This window comes from Cavia porcellus, unplaced genomic scaffold (assembly GCF_034190915.1).
Source record: "Cavia porcellus strain 051 isolate PalLab524CR breed Dunkin Hartley unplaced genomic scaffold, mCavPor4.1 scaffold_15, whole genome shotgun sequence".
Classification (NCBI taxonomy): Eukaryota; Metazoa; Chordata; class Mammalia; order Rodentia; family Caviidae; genus Cavia; species Cavia porcellus.
The window spans coordinates 8,935,428-8,955,743 of NW_026947498.1; the positions used below are offsets into that span (position 1 = coordinate 8,935,428).

At 54.4% G+C, this 20,316-nt stretch overlaps 1 protein-coding gene across 2 annotated transcripts in view; it reads right to left on the reverse strand.

The window, feature by feature from the left end:
- Positions 1–18,736, reverse strand: part of Bace2 (beta-secretase 2) — a 71,303-nt gene extending 52,567 nt beyond the window's left edge. Inside the window, exon 1 of one of the 2 annotated variants that reach the window (XM_003463954.5) lies at positions 16,871–17,438. In XM_003463954.5, coding sequence (XP_003464002.4) covers positions 16,871–17,167 — 297 coding nt within the window. In that variant the 5' untranslated portion in view covers positions 17,168–17,438. Of the gene's footprint in view, positions 1–16,870 lie in introns of both variants that reach the window. The other variant, XM_063224580.1, reaches the window with a different exon arrangement.
- Between the last annotated feature and the right edge of the window lie 1,580 nt (positions 18,737–20,316).

A 20,316-nucleotide genomic window follows, 5' to 3' on the forward strand; every position in this document is an offset into this window, starting at 1 on the left:
GCCTTTGGCCAGGCCACATGCTCCGCTCCAGCCCTGCAGTGGGCTCTGGGCGGCTCCTTCCAGCCTCCCCAAAGGGGCCACAGGCGCGGATCCCTTCCTCTCCTGCACAGCCCCGGGGTCGCCGTCTTCTGCCAGGATCCGCGCCCCTGCTTACCAGTGGAACATTCTGTCTCCCACACGCCAGCCTTCTTCCGTGAGGTCCTCTGTCTCCTTCACAATGATCCCCTGAGAAGCGATCACTGGACCCCAGTGCCCCAAGCCTCTCCCCTCTTTCACTGCACCCCTCAAGGGTGCTGACAACAGTTCTTTTCTCTGCAAACAACCCTCATGTGCTACAGAGACCTGTCGCCCTCCCCTCCCCAGCACCATTCAGGACCCCAGCTGCTGGGACCCCAGGGTACTCTGGTTCCACTCCTACAGAATCCAGGCACCATCCTGCTCAAGCCCTAAAGCTGTGTCCAGACCCCAGGTGCAGCTGCCCAAGCCACGCCCTCCTCTTTAGCCTCTCAGGTTAAAGCCCAGCTGGTAGGCTGGTGACAGGGACACAAGGAAGGCTCTAAAGTTGTAAAGGGCACCTGGGAAATGCAGTGTGTGGGCTGCCTGCTGAGTGTCCGCAGTCACCTGGGTGTGGCAGAAACTCCCCCACCGGAACCCCTGCAGACGCAGCCCCTGGGCTCCTTTCTACCAGGAATGGGAAAAATCGAAGGACTGAAAGAAATCCACTGGTCATCACTCTGTCTTGGCAGATTGCTGGACTCTGCCCAGGAACTTTAAGCTTCTCCAGCCCAGGAATGCAGATGAGAATGCGCACTGCACCAGGGCACCCCCGGAGTCACAGCGGGCGGGGTGTGAACAGCTGCCATTCTCCAGAAGCCAGGTGGAAGACTCTGTTTGCAGGTTTGGAGTCTTGAGTGTTTCTCGAGGTAGCAGACCGAGGTCTTCTTCTGTGGTTAAAGCCAATTATGATGGTGATATTGAAACATTCACGTGCATCTGCCTGGCACTGCTGGCCACTTGCCGAAACAGTGGTGGTCAGTAGGTCTGGACCGGTGGCTTTGGAAAGCAGAAGCATTTGACTCACCCTCCCAGATGTGATTTTTGAAAAACAGACCAGAAAATGGAGCCATTGATAGGCCACAAGCAAAGGCCCAGTCCCGGGTGGAAGTCCAGCCGAATGATCTCCACTGGTCCCCAGAACTCCTCCCATGCCATTGTCCCTATGAGCAGGCAATCCAGTCAGTGGCTGAAGGGCATGATGGTACCCATCACCTTTAGAGACGTCTCTGTCCTTACTTCCATGGGGCACACGGTGAGACACTGTCGTATTTGCTTCCTGCATGCCGGTGGCTCAGCCAGCGTCCACCCTGACTCTGAAGACCTTGGTCACACACTACCCCGAGCAAGATTCCTCCTAGAGGACAGGGGACGCAGTCCCTTTCTGCACCTTGCCTTTCCCCTTGTGGGCTCTAAGATATTCTTCCTATTTCCACAGTGTCCGGTGGCGTCCTCTGGAAGGGTCTCTGCTCGGTGACCCACCAGCGCTCAGCACGGTGGCCAGCAGCCCTGGGCATGGCCTTCTACCTTTTCCCATTATGACTTCTGCTTACTGTCTGGACACAGATCTCCAAGTCGAAGGACAGCAGGGTGTGTATAGTAACACCTCTTTTCACGAACAATTCAATTTGCAAACAGAAGCATTCCACAAAATTTTGCTTCTGTTTGCATCTTAGCACAGGGTGATAAAACCAAAGCCACCTTCCTGCCCTGACACATGGTCCATGGCTTCCTCTAGTGGAGGTCACAGGCAGACCTGGGCACACTTGCTGGGGAGCTTTCTATGTGCTTTTTAGCACACCCAGTATCGTAGCTTGACATACCTGACACCATCTTGTGCCCTGTATTTGTCCCAGAGGAGTAAAAAATTATTCCTGGTACAAGTCCCATGAGCAAAGCAGAATGAGCTGTGCCCACAGAAAAAAAATTAACCTGCTCAACGCAGAAGCAGGACACAGGCATTAGCCAAAATTAATGTAAGTTTCTAGCTAAAGTGTTTCCAACAGGATGTCTTTTTGTGGTTCTGTGTTCAAAAGCTCTGTAACTTTCCAGTTCAGCGCCACTCAATGGGACTCTGAAACAGGGTCTCTATCTGAGTGACCGCTGAGCTCAGCTAATTAAATCCCAACTTTATCAGTTAGGCCGCTTGGACTCCTATATTGCTTGCGAACCCACATCACCAGTGCTGCGCAGTAGTGCTCAATCCCAGTAGTAAAAGGAAGCACAGAGAGGTAATGAGGACCAGGGAGAGATGATGGGTTACGCAGGGTTACTGTTCCCTCTGCACACTGCACCGTCGTTCATCTCCTATTTTGTAGTTAAAAAGAAGAGAAACATATGGCTCGGAATGGATTAATCCTATTTACCTTGAACCTTATGGGGAAATCTGTTTCAGTTTGTGACCAGGACTGTGGAATGAATTAAGTTTGTGAACCGAGGCACCCCAGGTAATTCTGCCAGACATTTCCGTGGTACACCAGACACTTCACTAGAACTTTCCCTTGCCATACACTGGCTACCTTCAAAATTGTCCCCCTCCACCCCGAGTGAACTCTCTGCAAAGTGTATTTCCCCCAAGGCTTTATGGAAACGCAGTTTGGGTACTGGGAGTCCAGTCCTACCTAGCTTCAAAGCTTCCATGTGGCACCATCTCTGTCCATTTCATGCTGCTACAGAGAGCAGGTAACAGAGATGAGGTCATGAGTGGAGGAGAGGTCTACACCCCACGGCTGACAGATGCAACTACTGCTCAGGTCCAGGGCCAAGTCCTTCCGGAGGGCAGTCCGGACTGTCACCTCAAAGAAGGTCCCACCCTTTAGGGCCTCAGCATGGGCACTGTGAACTTCTGGACAGGCCACACCTACCCTGCAGCAGATGGCCATGGTGAGGGGCCGGCACAGGGCGTCCAGCTGCAGCAGAAACACAGATGTGACTTGATACCTCACTACTTCCCACCTGGCTCGAGACACGCCCGCTCCTGGTGTCTCAGCACTGAAGCAGCAGGGCTGGAGGTGCAGGGCCAGGACCACCCGCCTGGAACTCGGCTGCTTGGCACCTTGGGTGAGCCCAGCGCCCATATGCTCAGCCCTCCTTTGTGGGACACTCATGGACTCTTTCAAGCCCTTGCCTCCCTTCTCCCAGCACCCACACCAGCCATCACCCACCTGCAGCTCCTGGTGGGCACAGAGCCCACCTGGCTGGGTGTTACCTCACCACCCTGCAACCCAGAGACAGCAAAGATTCCTGGGCAGGGCAGTAAACATCTCAGCCTCTGCGGACACAGCACCGGTCTCGACCACTCACCTCTGCTGCTGCAGTGTGGCAACAGCTGGCTAGGGCGGAACCTGCTCCTAGAAGTCCACGCACTGGAACCCCAATCCCCAAATTCCTGTGTTAATGCTGTTTGGAGCTGGGGTGAGGACGAGGTGAGGTCAGGAGGCTATGGCCCCTAAGATGTCATCCCTGGCTTTCCAAGAACAGCAGTAGACAGCCTCCAGATTGACGAGCCCAAAGAGCCTGTACTCTTTACAAAGCCCCGAGCCTGCGGTATTCAGTGACAGCCCATTGTACAGCTGAGCTATATAGAACATGGATCAAGAGGCAGCCTCGGACAACATGGGAAGACACAGATGTGGTTATGTGCCAATAAAACTTATTTACAGAACAGGAAGTGGGCAAGGTCTGGCTAGGGGTCTTCGCTTGTCAGCTTCAGGTCCAGCCCACCTGAGCTTCCTGGGTGGTTCTTGGTGATGCCCAAAGTTGATGGAAATAAGTACCTGGCTCATGTTGTCGGCAATGACCACAGGGAGAGGGCTGCAGGTTTGTCCTTCTCTAGTTTGACAACTTTGAGACAAGGAAAGGAATGGAAAGTTTCACCTTTTCTATTAGATTTTCCCCGAAAGTTAAGAAAGAAGTCAGTAGAAACATCTAGTTTTAAGGTGGTTGGAAAACTGGGCATTTATTTTTTGCCCATGTAAAGAAGTCTCCTGGGACTGCCAGGGTTGGATCAGTGCCTCCGGAGGTTAGGCTCAGTGTCCCTGAGGTCCCCAACCTCTCTCAAGGCAGGAATGCAGCTGACCCTGACAGCCACCTTGAGTTTTCACCAAAGGCACAAAGGAGGAGGAAAAGGAGGAAGCTGATGTGTTATCCCGGCCCCGCCTGTGCTCTGGCAAGAACACCAGCTTCCCCGAGTTCCCCAGGGGATGTCCACTCTGGGTTCATCATCCGCAGCTGTGATCTGTGGACAAGAGAGCCACAGAGAGACACTGCAGGTCCAAGAGAAGAGAGCAGGAGGTCACTCAGTGTGGCCACCAATGGACACGGGCTCTGGTGACTAGATGTCTATGGTGAAAATGCACCTGGACCTTGTCCACACAGGACACTGAGCCTCTGGTCAGCCATCCCCTGCTTCTCCTGCGACACAAAGGCGAGTGGGAGGGAAGTTCACGGAGTGAGATGCACAGATCAGGACGGGAGCAATAACAGAATCCTACCAGAGAAAGACAAGACAGGTCATTCAGACAGGAGCGAGACACAGTGAAGAGGAGCCTCCAGACAGAAAGTGCTCCTGGAGATCAAAGTTATCAGGGCAGAAATGGATACAGAGGATGCAATCAAAGAGACAGAGACTGCAACAGGACAGACCAGACCAGAAGGTCCAGCATCTGCACAACAGCAAAGCCAGGCAGGGAGAGGAGAGAATGACCAGGCAATCAGTTCTCTGTATCCTACAAAGACTCATCTAGTGCCCAGCATTAAAAACAAAAAAGACCCATCCCTGACCACATCACCATGAAGTTTCCAAATGCCTAGTCTAAGAATATTGCAAATGTTTCCACAGAGAAAGGAAAGGATCTTGTACCAAGATAGGGAATCCTGATAGCACTGAGTGCATCTTTATCACTGAGGTGGAAGATAATGTCAAAAGAGCTTCCAGAGCCAAGAATCACAGGGCACACCTGCCACCCAGCTACGTGGGAGGCTGAGACAGGAGGGTGGCAAGTTTGAGGTCAGCCTGGATAACTTAGCAGGATCCTACCTCCAAATAAAATTTAAAAGGGCTGGAGATCTAGCTCAGTGGTAAGGCACACATCTGTCATCCATGAGGCCCTGAGTTCAAGTCCCTGTACCACCACCACCAAAAAAAGAATGCTTCCAAACTGAGAGCTTCATGGGGCCAGAGGACCCCAAATGCTCCCCAATGAGGTGGAGATTTAAGGTGGTTACAGACTGGGGACAGCAGGAAATGGGAAGCAGGGAACTAATCTGTACTGGCAGTGCCAAGATCCAGCACCCGGAATGCTTGAGGAGCCCAGGGGAAGCTGATTTGGAGATCTAAGTTCGAGGTTAGATGGGGTCTTAGTGATGTCTCTCATTGCTCAGACAAAATACCTGACACCCAAGTTAAAAGAAGAAAGGTTTATTTACCTCATAGTTTGTAACGTTTCAGTTCATAAGTGGCTGGCTCCAAAACAGGGTGGCACATGGCAGGGTGGCAACAGTTCATGGTGGCAGAAGACAGCAAAAGCAACAAGGGCAAAAAGGAGAGACAAGCTTCTTTCTGTCCCTTTTATCTCATCCAAAGTGCTGGGATTAAACTGGTGCCAATCTAATCAGTGGACTGATCCAGCAATCACCCAGCTCAATCCCAGCACCCTTAATCCTAGCATTGAATCATGAATCAACCATGAATCAACCACAAACTCTAGATTCAGCAAGCCCCATCTAAAAGCACATGAGGCTTTGGGGGGACATCCAGACACAAGCCATAACAAATGGTCCTGATTCTCCCAAGGCCTGGACCTGAAGTGGAGACCTTTTGTCACAGGGTCAGCTGGACGTAGAGGTGTGTGTCTGTGGAGACAGCAGACCAGGCCCAGGGAAACACCAGCTGGGCCCAGGAGGAGGTCACACCTGCACACGTGAGAACCCCATGCTCCATCAGTGCAGCCCAGCATGGGGCCTGCAGCCCCACAGTCCTACAGGCACAGGACGGGGAAAGCGGGAGTGTGGTGCAGCAGAAGGTGCCCTGCATTCCACGGGGTTAGGCCAAAGTGTCAAAGGATGATAACATATGAACACCTGCATACACAGCCCGAATGGCTCAAGGACAAGAAACCGTCCAGGGCGTCACAGTGTGGGCCTAGTGGCCCCTTCCACAATCAGGCTTTGAGGTGTCATCACGGCCCCAGGCTGCACTGTACCTCACTGTCCCAACTGGATGACTGTGCCACAAAGGCAAGCATTCGTGAGTCAAAAGGCACCAAGCAAGGAAGAGATACAAACAGCGTGCGGGTCCAGACAGATCCTAGGCACAGACTGTAAGACTGGAAGCAGTGCTGGGTGCACTTATGGGCGCTGAGGGCTCAGACACTTTTGTACCCAATGCAAGACTCGGGGCACGCATGGGGGCTTTGCTAGACTGAAATGTATTTATCTTTCTTCGATTCTAAATTAGCACAGTGTAACCTTTAAACTTTACATCGGTTTTTTTAATTACTTAGTCTTTTGGCTTCAGGTCTTTTCTATTGCTTAGGTTTTTAAATTTTTCAACCCTTCCTGTTAAAGACTAAGACACACACACACGTTCATGGGAGCCTGGTCCTCCTCAGTGTCACCACCTCAAGTCATCACACTGTGTCCCCAGGAGCAGCGCAGGGACCTGCTGTCCTGGGCCAACACTGACCTCCCTCCTGAAGGCCTGGCCTGAGGCTGGCTCACAGTTTGCTTTTCTATCATAGAAGCAGAACACGTGAGCTCTAAGATGATAATAAAGAGCACAGTAGCTATGTCAACTAGCACGACAGTCCCCGCTGCCATCACTGAGTGACACGGCACATACAGGACCTGTGAGGGGCTGCAGGGTGACACACCCAGCAGCCCGTGCCCGTGAGGTGTACTGACATCAGCACTCCTGCCGCCTGGGCAACGGTGCCAGGATGACCTTACCATGACCACGGTGTCACCAGGGGACAGAGACTGCTCCACCCTGCACCAGCTCAGGGTCCAGCCCTGGGTCTGCAGCCTGTGTTTGATGGCGAAGTCAGCATGTGGCCTGTGATAGAACCATGACACTGTAAATTGCTCGGTGCACAAAAGCCAAGGGCCGGGTCCTCTGGGAACTGTAGCAGGGGAACCCAGGAGCAGGGCAGCTGGGGCTCTCCATCTGTTCCCGGACCTCAACTGCAAAAGGTTCTGCTCCAAACGCTCAATTTTCAAAGGAGGCGTTGCAGCTCCTCAGAGCCTCAAATGCAGCCTTCCTTTGCCCTGCCCATTTCCTCTTGCTGACGACACCTTCACCCTCCAGAGCAAGTGGTGAGCACGCACAGCCAGGAGCGACACTCACCCATACTCACACGCATCGTGGCTTCTGGGACTCCATCCTAGGCCACGAGAGAAGCTTCTGATTGCAAAGGAGACCTTTAAACCCTGCTCTGGGACTCTGGGGCACGGATGTTCCTGGGTACACTTGCTGGCGAACAGCATCTGTTCTCATTCCTCAAATGCTCACCTGACTTGTGCTGGTCGTGGCTCTAGGCTGGTGCCAGAATCCACTGTCCCTGCAGGCGTCCATAGCCAAGGCAATCCCCTGCTACTCTGCCTGTGACATCTCCAGCCAGCTGCAGGGCCACAGGGCTGACGGGCTAACCCCTCGCCACCAGCCCATGGTGAACAGGGGTGGGTGGTAAGGCCAGCTGCCTTGCCCCTCGGGCTGCTGGCTGAGCCTCTCCAACGCCCAGGGTCTGGGATCCCCCTGCCCACACCCGTCACCTCCTTTGCCCTACACAGTCCTCACCAGTGACAGCTGGGATTGCCCCCAAATACATCCTCACACTCACATCTTCAGCCCAGGTCCACTCCTGGGGAACCCAAGGGAGAGGTGGCTGAGCAGCACACGCCATGGTCCCCTCCATTCCAGCCCCTGCACAGTTAGGGTCTCCTTTTCCTTTTTCACTGAGAAATTCTCCTGGATGCCCACACTGGGGGTTCCCTCTGCCCTGTAGCCCCTATGCACACACTGCCCCTCAGTGGTGCAGCATGGCACTGGCATGCTCTGTACGAGGCCTTTGATCTAAAATCCAGTCCCAAGCTCACTTTCACAACAGAAGAGCTTCCACAGAGGCTAGCATCACCAGTGTGCTCCCGGGGAAGGTCCCTCCACCCCCAGAGCGGCAAGCAGGCTGTCCTCATCACGCCAGGGTAGCTGGGGGTCGCACCTGCACGGAGGCATCTCTGCCTATCCGCTGCTCCAGCCTCCTCTCTGCCCACACCAGGCCCAGCTGCACCAGCTCCCGGCACTTCCCAAGAGCACTGTTTGCTTCTTTACAATCTGTCTTCCTAGCAGGAATGCAGACTGTGTAAAAACAAGGACCATCTTGGTCTCGTAAACTGTTGCCGCCCTGAGGCCTGTCCCAGCACAGGCATGGCACACAATAGGTGCTCAATAAACACACTGACTGGGCGTTCTTTGAGTCTAGGTCCAAATTCTTTCTCTTCGCCGATCCCCAAACACTCCAGGTACAAATGACTTCCACCCCTCTCTGTGTCCGACTGCACATCTGGTGAGGGATGCAGGGAACAGGACAGGATTGAGAAACTCCTGGGAGTCCACAGACGTCACCTACTGCCACACCCTCTGGACCCACAAGTACCCTTCCATGGGACAGAGCTCAGGCAGCTGCCCAGAGCACAGGCCCTGTCTGCACCACATCCAGTTGCCAGGCTGCTCAGCCAGCAGTCTGCTCTTTAGTCCGACTCTTCTCTAGGCAGGGGCCTCCTGTGTATCCCTGAATATGGAGCTCCAACCCTGGCCTCTGCCTCTCCAGAGCCAGCAGGGACATCCTGGCTGTGACAGTTTGGGTTGTTGGGATGCAGGTCTCAGTTTGCATTGCTTGATTTCACCTTCCCGTGTTCGCTGGAACTCGCTGGTCTGAGCCGGTGACTTTAGGGTCACAAGCTCCATAACTGATGCTGGGCTTACATCTGAATGTCTTACATGCTGCATGCTTCTGGCCTAACTCTAAGGTGCGCACGATCTGATCAGAGCAAGGCTGGCCTTCTGTGGCCCTGTCCCTTTGGCTTGCCACAGATGGAGCAGCTCCCTCAGACCCTCTTCCCTCTGCTTCATGCCTTCTAGAGCTCAGAGCTCAGTGGAAGTTAAGAATAGGCAGGCAATGAGCGGGACCAACCTTATTTAAGGGGGCAGGTGTTCAGAGACCTACACAGCCAGATGAGCCACGCTGTCTTCCTACTGATGTCCAGCTGCCCGTGGTGCCCCAAGAAAGTGGCCATCATGCCCTCAGGTTCACAGTCAACTGGTTTCCAGCCCAGGGACTCCATGTGCCACGCAGGGTTTCTCCAGAAAGCACAGAACACCCCGCTGGCCACCAGGCTTCCTCTCCCACCGCAACAGCAACAGTGTCCCCTGAACACAGGTGAACCCAGTCCAGCCGCAACGGGTGTCTGGCAATGCTTGGAAGGTGGCTGAATCACACGAGGAAAAGGATGCTCTTTTATTCAGTGCATCCATTTCTTTTCCACTCTGCTCTAGCAATTCCTTTTTCTGCATTCATAAATGATCGCTGCATGACAATTTGGACATTTTGAAAGGTCACCTGCAGGGCCAGGACTCAGACCGAGTTGCACAGCTTTGGCACCAGTCTTTGGAGGAGACTGCGCTCCACCCTGCCCTCTGCTTCTGCAGCTCCCGGAGCACAGACTGCTGGAGGCGGAGCAGGAAGGGGCAAGGGCAACACTGGACTTGACAGACAGCAAACCCGGGAAGCTGGGGCACAGCCCCTTCCTCCACGGGCACCTCAACCCGGGAGAGATCCAGCCACCTGCAGCGAGCTGTGCATGGTGCACAAGGGCAGAACCCATGCTGGTAGCTTAGAGGGGGCTGGAAGAATGGGGTAAAATGCAGATTCTCAGGCCCAGACAGAGTCTTGCCTGGAAGTTGCACTGGATTTGAGGAATCCGCCTCTTTAATGGGCTCTGCAAGACACCCCTAGGCCTCTGCCCCACCAGCTGGTGTAGGGCAGCAATGACCTCACATGCCACTCCGCTCTCTGCCTCTGGCACTGAATCGATGAGTCTGCATTTTAGCAGCAGGTCCCTGGGCAACTCAGCTGCAGGAAGCCCAAGCAGCGCTCTTCTGGAGAGGGGATGAGGGCTCTCAAAAGTCCTCTCCCATAGAACAATCACGCAGTATCTATCAGAAGTTCAGAGAGGATCTCAGGTCCCCAGGCCAAACTCTCTAATTCACAGGTGACAAACTGAGTGCTGGTCAGGGTAAAGGAGGCGCCTGCAACACCCAACAGCCAGCAAGCGCTGCCCAGGGCCACGGCTGCACCTGCTCCCAGCAGGCTTCCCCAGGGGCAAAGGAAGAGCAGGGAGCTCTGGGAGCCTGTCGGCTTCTGGACTCTTCGGCTTTCCTTGTGGGGACAGATCCTCATCTCCAGGATGAGTTGGACACAGGAACTCTGTCTTCACCAAGGCCTGGAAAACTGGTTCAAGGCGTCCCCCTCCTACCAGCAAAATCCCCTGGGCTGCTGCCTGGTGGGTGCTCTCTGGCTTCTGGCAGGGGCTCTGCACAATGCTGGAGGCACAGAGCCCAAACAGCCTTGCAGTCAGGTACTGCTGCTCCTCCCTGGTGCCCTGGGTGTGGGGCCAATGGAAGCACAGTGCTGCAGCCCCCTCTCTCTAAGCAGGTACCCCCTGCAGCTTCCTGGAGGCGTGCTGAGACCTTGCTTCTGTCAGATGACAGATGCGCCGAACAATAAACACCTGGAGCCATCCTGGCCAAGCCCAGCAGGACAGCACGCATGCATTCTGAAAGGAGCCCATTGCTTTTGTTCCCCTAAAGTGCTTAGGCCTGCACCCCAAGAACCTTTTTACTTCTCTTGAGAATTCTGAGAAGAAACAGAAGTCTGCTATTGTTATTACACAGCAACAGGAAAGCTATGGAATAACCCATCTGGGCCAGGAAGGGACCAAGGGGACCATCTGATCACACCTCAGAGCACTGAAGCACACACGCTTCTTTGGTTCGACCCACACATGTGATGCACGGCCAGAGAAGTGGCAGCAGGGGGACAGGCGGGCCAGTCACCTGCCTCACAGTGTGCTCTGTTCCCCAAGTGGCATTCAGTGCACTGGGCATCCAGTGCACATGATTACCAGTGCACAAGGAGCCCTGGTGTCTGGCCAAGGTGGCCAGAAGTAGGAAGCTAGGGTGAGGTGGGAGTCCCAGGGCTGGGGCTGAGAGAAGACCCAGGTGGACATTTGGTGCTCTGCACGCAGTGCCACCTGCTCCTGCTGTGCTCTGGGGAGAGACCCAGCCTGGTGGATGTGGAGTGCAGAGCTCGGAGGTGTGAGCAAGCACATGGTGGGATGTCTCGGGGAGGGAGGGGACACGCAGGTCTGCATTCTTCCCTGGTGTATGGCGGCCACACCCTGCCGCCTCCAGAAGACACTCAGGATGGCATTCAGTGCCATTGCCAGGCAGAGCCGGGACCTGGAGGGACCCGGAAGAGCTGGTCTGAACTTGGGCATGCACTAATCCATTCAGGTGACTAATGGGGAATAGGAGTGGGTCTGTCATAAAAACCAGTTCAACTAGGTTGGGCTTCCGGCCACCCAGTGCCCTGTGCTGCCTCAGGACGCTGACCATGAGAAGAGTCGCTGTCACTGGACGCAGCCCCTTGACCTCAGGCCCTAATGGGGAGCCCAGTACACCTCATTCTTCAGAACATCCCCAGTCTATGGCATCATGCTGTTTGCGAGAGAAAACCAAGCTGGGGCCAGGAAGGGTTCCAGGAGGAAACAGGAAGAGAAGTCAGCCAGGCCAAGGCAGGCTGGGGCAAGCCAAGGTGGGGGAGCAGACATGGGGACAGAGCAGGGAGTCTGGGAGGGGAAGCATCCCTACTTCCCAATAGACAGCCGGAGTCCCAACGGCGGCAGGAACCTTACCAAGTCCTTAACCTACGAGATGCACGAGCTCCTATGTCTGCTGTGTTTGCAGCATGAATGTTTTCGAGTGCCCACATTTAAACCCCACCAGCTTGTGCCTTCACAGGTTACATGGGGTCCCCCTTTCCACACAACCCCAGCTCCTGTGCAGCAAGTGCATGAGGACAAGTGACAGTGAAATTTTAAACAATGCCTCCAATGAGGAAGCCGACGGAGAAGCACAGCAGAGCAGTGGACACCTCCCCATGCCCACACCGGGCACGATCGTGCCAGACTCTAATTCTACACTAAAGTCACCCTTGCTCGGCACCTCCCACGGACATTACACACTGCAACCAATGGCGATTTAACAGTGGGATAAGGGCCGGGGATGTAGCTCAGCAGCCTGAGCACCTGCCTGGCAAGTACAGGTCTGAGTTTGATTCCTAGCACCCAAAAACAAATAAATAAATAAAAGTCGAACAGAATAAAGGAACGCAATTCCACAGGATGACAAGCTGAAAATGAGCTTGTGGATTAAACCATCCCCCTCCCAAGTGACACTGATGTGTCCTTTTAGGATGGGGTTCTATTCAGAGACATATATCACAAGGCAGTTTTGTTACTGTGCAAACATCACAGAGTGCACTTAAACTGAGAGTGCTCCAGCATCACTAGACAGTATGGCTTTATGGGGCTGCACTCTGACCCGGAACAGCATGGCAGTACACAGCAGGCTGACTGCATGCTGAAGACCGAACCCTGGTACCTGTAATGAAAAGCAGACCTTTGCAGGTGTGAGCCAGTTAAGACAACACCCAGGTAATCTGAGGAGAGGTGTCCTTATTTAAAAAAAAAAAAAAGAATAGCTATACGTAGTGGCCCATGCCTGTAATCACAGCACTTGAGAGGCTGAAGCAGAAGGATCGCTGCAAGTTCTATGCCAGCCTGAATCATATAGTCAGTTTAAGGTCAGCCTGGGCTACATAGCAAGACCTTGTCTCAAAGACAAACAAAAACCAAACCAGAGGAAGCTGGCCAGAGAGACACAGAGGGAAGACACCACATGAAGATGGAGACAGAGACCGAGCCATGAGCCAAGGAGCGCAGCCGGCCCATTGTCTGAGAGAGGACGTTCCTGCTGACACTGTGACTTAAGACTTGGGCCTCCAGAACCGTGTGTAAAGAAACTGAAGCCCCCGGTCTGTGGCTATTGTGAGAAACTGCCCAAAGAAACAAGTACAGAGCCCAAAGATCAGGCTTCGGAGTTCTACATGGTCAGCTGCTTGCCTGGGTCGCGGGCGCTGACACTGGCACACCCAGGAAACCCTTGGTGACACCACGTTGTTCACGGAATCACGAAGACTGCTCTTTTTAAAAGTCACTGCCACTAAAACAGTGGCACACGCAGGGCTGGCGAGGGTCACGGGTGACGTCCCTCCTCTATCCCCGCAGGGCCTCTGATGACTCTGACACAGGACTGGGCTGAATCTTAGCATCCCTGTCTGGGAAGTCATGTGACGTCAGACAATTTCAAAGAGGGCAAATTCAAAGAGGTGAACCTCATCAACGGGCGAGGGCCAGGTGCGGATGAGGGGTGGGGTGCATGCAGCCCACAAAGATGCTGCACTGGGCACCTGCTGCCCGCCTGCAGGACATAAAGGGGGCTGCACTGCTGCCGTGCAAACTTCGGGGAGCCTGGAGCTCCCTGGCGGGAGTGGCCCTTGCCATCAGGCCTCTACTGAATTCTTTCCATAAAACGCAGGCAGGGCCACTTTTCACCAGGAGACAGCGGCACACAGGTCCCACTTCCACGCTGCTCCAGCCCGTGATCTTCTCCTTCCCCACTGTCCCAACAGTCTAAACCCTCTTCGTGCTGATGCTGATTTTCTTTCTCCGGCCACATCTGTGGTCAGTTCAGGTGACACGGGAACCCCTGGACAGCTTGTTCTGCAAAAGACCATCTCTTAAGCTATAGGCTCAGCACACTTTCAGTGCAAAGTGTCCCAAGGACCAAGCCATGAGCCAAAAGAATCCATGAGCTATCTGCATTCCAATGCTCATTGTGAAAATAGGGTGCCTGCCTGGCTGATTGACGCCGGTGGAGACACGACAGAGCCTTTCAGCAGAGACCCCAACAAGCCTTTCCCTTTGAAGCCGCTCTACAGTGTACAGCTGCAGCTCTTCCCCGTCTTCAGTTGGGTTTATTGTGCTAGCATGAAAGTACTTTTTGATAGAATGGAAATTGCCATAATTACTATCACCTGAGGACACCATTATTATTTTTACTGGGACCAAATTGCAGGGTTCCGGCAGAGGCTGGTGCTCCTGGTGGAAAGAAGTCACGTAATGCTCTCCATGTGCACCCCGGGCTCTCATCTCCATGCCAACATGGTCCTGCCTGTGGGCGCGTGGCTCTCACTCGGGCTTCTGGGCAGACGCCTGTGACTCGGCAGAGTCTGCGGGCAGAACAATGGGCCCCAGTTCTTGATGAAAGCATCCGGTTGGAGCACACTTCCAAAGCTTGGCTCTCCCGTAACAGGCCAAGGACCTGCGGGCTCCAGCACCCCTGCACCTCCTGTTTCTCCAGGGTCCTACCTGGATGCGGTTACTCACTGTGCCAATCCTTAAGCACTTCCCAAAAGGAGCAGGAGACGGAGCTGTAGTCCTGCAGTTTAGGGGTGTGGGCTGGAAAGGGTAGCTTGACCCCAAAACCAAAGAAAAGGCAAGAAGGAAGCAGGCCGGTCTGGAAATCAGAACTGGGGTCCTGAGTCCAGCTCCACGAGATCCATTTCTGGCACTCTTTCCTCCTGTTGCCCTGCCAAGGCCCTCAACCTCCCCAAGCCTCAGCACCGGTCTCCACGCACAGCATCAGCATTAGAGGAGGAGAGGATGGGGACTCACAGGGCACCAACTCCTGGAGCCACGACGCTTGCACTAGGAACTCCTGGACAAGCCCTGTGTTTACTGCTTGCATCCACTCCTCCTTTTCTCTCCACCTAAGCAATTTTTATTTTAGGCCTCAGAGAATCAGCAGAGAAGAAATTCGTGATTCCTGGCCAGTCATGGGAAAGGGAAACTCACAGGAAATCACCTTCCTGCCGCCTGCAAGCCAGCGACCAATGCCCTACTGCTGGTCAGGGGATTTCCGGGACGGGATTGTGGGCAAGTGGTGAATCTCACACGACAGTCACAGGTCACTGGCCTGAGGGTCTGCAGTGGGCACGGGGACAGATCACTGGCACGCGGACAGATCATGGGCAGGAACCTGGTCCAGACAGGGGTGCAGAATTCCCACTCCCACCATGCGCACCAGGGAACCTACTTGGGTCCTGGCAGCCCTCCCTGGAGCACACTGCTGTGTATCAGAGGAAGACAACCTCGAACCACTTCCTGGGTCATGGTAAAGATGTAAGTACCTGCACTCAGCACCTTCCTGTTAAGGCGCCAATTAAACTTCACCATTTTAAAGTGCAGATCACTGCCTTCATCAACAAAGGGGAGCTATTACTCATGCAAGCTTTTTTGGTTTTTTTTGAGGGCCAACGGAAGTCTTATTCCTTCTCTAGTGGTCTTCCTCACAGCCTCACTGGAGCAGGGAAAATTTCTTTCCATTTGAGAAAACCCACAGGAACTTTCTTCATGCAAGCACATTGGGAGTCACTGGGGACCTGTTCTGAGAGGTTTCACAGGTCATGGAGGAGTCCCTGGGTGCCCCGAAGGGTCTTGGGTGAGCAGGCGCCTGGGTGCTCACAAGGGGTCTGTAATCTTGCTCAGCTGACTCCAGCCACCAGCAGAGAAGGCTCACGAGGTTTCTCACCAGAGCAACTAGAACTAAACTCTGGTGCAGAATAATGCACTTTGGAAGGTTTACAAAAAAAAAAAAAAAAACTCAACCAATTAAGCAACTACAGAAGTTATTCAGCAGTTTCCTTTTATAAAAAAAGAATTAACATGGCATATCTTTCCTCTTAAAGTCTTGAATAATTTAATTAGAATTATAGAGAAGTCATGAGTATGTTCTATTTATGGGCAATCATTGCAGAATTAAAACCCGAGTGACAATGTTAAAAATAAAAACAAAGGCTCTTCACGTGGGGCGTGCCGCTGATGAGGTAATCTGACCTCCACTCGCACGTGGATCTGTAAGTCTGCAGGGAGGAGAGGTCTGAGCAACTCCGGGAAATTTCTTTTTTTAGAGGAGTGTGTTTGGGGACATGTATTCCTCGCTACCAGAAGTGCTAGAAAATGAACATCGGCATACAAAGGGAGAAGCAAGCTTCCAGGCTTCCTTTCTGTTTCGTCATCGCCTGGGTCGGCCCGGATTGAACCCCCGTGGTCTGAGCGCGCTTCCTACTTTCCAACCCCACGCGCGCGGACGCCGGCTGGGCGCGGAGCGGCCGGGCAGCTGGCGGCGCGGAGGACGCGCGCACGATCCAGATCCAACGCGCTGCTGCACGGGCGGCGGCGGCCACCCGGCCACTTCTGAGCCAGGCTGTTTTGGCCGAGCTCACGAATACATCCCTTCGGAGGGCGCCGGCCACAAGCCTCTTTAGCTAAGAGACAGCGTGGGAGAGGGGAGACGAACCCCGAAGGCAACCCCTGCATCTCACCTTAGGCCCGGTACCTTGCTGAACAGGGTGTCGCTGGCCAGAACCGCTCCAGGGCTCCTCTCAAGTCCAAGTTCGGAGCCCTCCTGAGCACGCAGCCAGGCCCCAGACCCACGCGCCCCCGTGCGCCCCGGACTCCTCTCCAGCGGCGACAGCAGCTGCTGGCAGGGCGCTGCTCCAACCCTGCCATGGGTCCCCGCAGAGCTGCAGCGGAGGGGAGGCAGGGACCGCAGGCGCGCCCACCCCCACCCCCCTACCTTCTGCGGCGGGGTCCCGATGAGCATCTCCAGGTAGTAGCCGCGACCCGAGTCCCCTTGCAGATTGTCCACCATGGCCAAGAAGTTGGCAGCGGCCCCGGCGGGCTCCAGAGCCAGCGCCAGGCCATCAGCGCGGGGCAGCGCGGGGGTTCCGGGCACGGGGGTCGGCGAGGCTGGGCGAGCTGTGGCTATGGCCACGTGGAGGGGCAGCGTGAAGGGCGCGGGGGCCGTGGCCGCGCGCAGCAGCAGCCACTGAGCCACCAGGGGCAGCAGGAGCGCCCGGGCCAGCGCGCCCATCCCCGCAGCGGGGTCCGGACGGGGCGTGCGGGCTGCGGGGCGCGCACGGGCCGCCGGCGGAGGTGGGCGGAGGCCGGGGAGGAGCCACCGAGGAGCTGAGTCCCAGCGCGCAGCCAACTTGAGCAAGTTGGCGCCGCAGCCCCGCCCAGCTACCGAGGGCCAGTCTGGGGGCGCGCGGGGTACTCCGGGGCACGCGCCCCACGCACACGCCGGTCCCGGGCTGCGCCCCTCCCTTTCCCGGGAAACTCAGGTCCAGACTTGGCTCGGAAAGAGGCCCCTGGAGGCCAGGGCCAACGGATGTGACGAGGCTGATCTGCTATCAGAGGGAAAGTTTCGGCAACCCTTAAAGGGGCAACGAGGGCCCGAGCGAGCTCCCTGACCGACGGGTGTCCCCTCGCTCTGCGCGATGACTTGGGGGCCAGGGAAGGCAGTCTGGGGTCAGAAAGGGCGAGTTGGAGCCCGCGCCTCCCCTCTTCTCCAGGGGCACCCCACCTGCGCCCACCTGCTTCTCTTGCGCTCCTCCCCCTTCTCCATCCCCACGTGGGTGGGCCGAAGGGCCTGGGCTGAGCTGGAGGTCTGGGGGTACAGGAGGAAGGCAGGGCAAGCTTTGCCAGACTGGGTGGGGGCTGGGCTGCTGCCTGTGCGAGCTAGCCTCGCCCCTGTGGAGGTGGCACCTCAAGGACCACTTATTGTGTGCTGCAGACAGGATACTGCTAAGTGCTGCACCCTCCCTTTGCCCCAAAAGTTTCCTCGGCCCACCTGGGTGGATTGCAGCTGTGTGATCCAGACTGCCTGCCACTCGGGCTGCGTTGCTGTGACCTCCCCCAGGCTGGCCAGCTGATCAGTGCCGGAGCAGTGAGGGACCTAAGTCTTCAGACTGCTCAGTAATGCTCGCCAGGAGGGTTGTTTTATTTTAGGAACTGCGGGGGGTGGGGGGACGCGTGGTGTGCAGGGACAATTGCCCATCTAATGTCATTGATTTCCACTGAAATCTTACTGTCTCCTCCGGCTGAATTACGGTGGCTGCTTTTTTTCCTCTTCCCAAAGGACCTGGAAGCCAAGATGCCTGCAACTTCCAGTGACTTTCGCACCAGGCTTGTCCTTTATTCCTGCCTCCTAAAGTTAGCTTCCAAACTCGCTGTGTGCAAGAGACCCTCATCTCAAGAGATCTTAGGACGTGTTGATTTTCAGCAGATTTTAAGTATAAATCAGATTTTTCCCAAACTGCACCGAAACTCCAACAAATCTTCAGCCACACGAGGAGAGGACTAGTTGGCTCCTGGGGTAGGACCTAAATTAACATAGTTTCTGTAAATCTGCAGTTACTGCACAGCTATTGCATTCCTCTACTCACATTTCCTGCTCGAGGTTGTAAAGGAAGTGTGGTTTTAAAGAAACGATTACTTACACTCCCTGGTGTCCAGCTTTGAGGGGTTTGCAAGACCTTCAGCTGTTCTCCCCGGGTTATAAGTCTTGCAGAAATGCATGGGATTTATCAACCACATTGACATGGGGTCACGTGACGTAAACGTTCAATATTAAAGATGTTTGCGCTCTCTAATAGTTAAGAGCCATGAGGGAAATTTATAAAAACTAATCTAATTAAAGTTTGCACTTGAAATTCTAGATTCCGTGTGGTGCATGCTTTTCAGGGTAAGAGGCTGGCTCGGGTTTTCAGATGAACAGGCGTGCAGAGACTCCAGAACAGAGGAGCACCCTGGGTTTGAAGGAGTGCCCAGTTATCTGGGGAGATGATTTGAGCGAAAGTGACCATTTGGTGGCTGACACCTTCTTGTCTTTACACATGGTCTCTCTCCAGCCCTACCCAGGACCCTGATGCTGGCTTTGGGAAACTGTTCGTACTGATGAATTTGGCAGCATTCTCTTGGGGGACCATTGGATTTTATCTTTTTTCAGCCTTGCAAGAGTCCCTCTCCCACAGTTAGGATGAGCAGGACTGGGGAGAGGGAGGCATACCCTGAGCTCCCTGGTGGTGCCAGAATCCTCTTCCTCCTCTCTTCCTCCTCCCTCTTCTTCCTCCTCCCTCTTAGCCTCCCCTCCTCCTCCTCCTGAAAGCCTCTGGAAGCACCTCCACTGTCAGCTGCAGCGTCCCTTGGTTTTCTCTGCACAGCAGAAGTCAGCGATTAGAAGGCCTCACTCCTTAGAACACATGAGCATGGTGTGATCAAAAAATAATACAGCAAATGCTTAAATTTTAAAATTTGATACAGTAAAAGGTACATTGCCATTAATCCCCTCAGCATGCCCCCCGCCCTGGCCTTGAACACACTCATCCCAGGGTCCTGGCCACTTCCTGCAGCAGCTCTGGAGTCCTCTTTCCTGAGGGTCTTCCGTTGCACTGTTGTAGCTGCCTCAAAGTCCTGACTTCATTCCAGACATTTCCCTTTCCCAGTCATTGTGACTTTGGAGAAGAGCCAGAAGTCACCTGGTGCCAGATCTGGTGACCAAGGTGGATAAGGACACAGTTATGCTTTCATGAGCTGCCTGTCCACTGAGGCACTCACCTTAGTTTTGATCACAGCTTGTAAAGACCCTCTGGAGAGAGGACTCCAGAGCTGCTGCAGGAAATGGCCAGGATCCTGGGATGAGCAAACCTCCTGTTTGCAACAGGACGGGGGGATGTTTGCAGTGGATCTTGAGGGTAATCATTGAGGGGATTCATAGTAATGTGTCTTTTACTCTAATAAATTTTAAAAATTTAAGCCTCGGCATATATTTTGATCCCCCCTCCCCCAGTCTTTGAGCATGTCCCAGGAGTGCAGAAAGTGAGGAAATTACCATTTTTTAGCCCTGGGTGCTAATCAAGTCCTCTTGCGGGCGTCTAGGGCTGTCAGCTGGAGCGGGGTTGCACCAGTGTGCTCTGGGTGATTATTGGCTTTTGCTGCCGGCTCTGAGTTCCTTGTACACCAGCAGCTCTCAAGCTTTCTGGTCTTGGGAACCCCTTTACGCTCCAAAATTACTGAGGGCCTCAAAGAACTCTGGTGTACTTGGTTTACATCCATCCACATCTACTAACTAGGAATTCAAACTGAAAAATGGTAACAACACTTTATAACACGTTGTCCTGTGGCACAGTGTAATGGGTGATAACACTAATACACACACCACACAGCAGTACCACTACCATG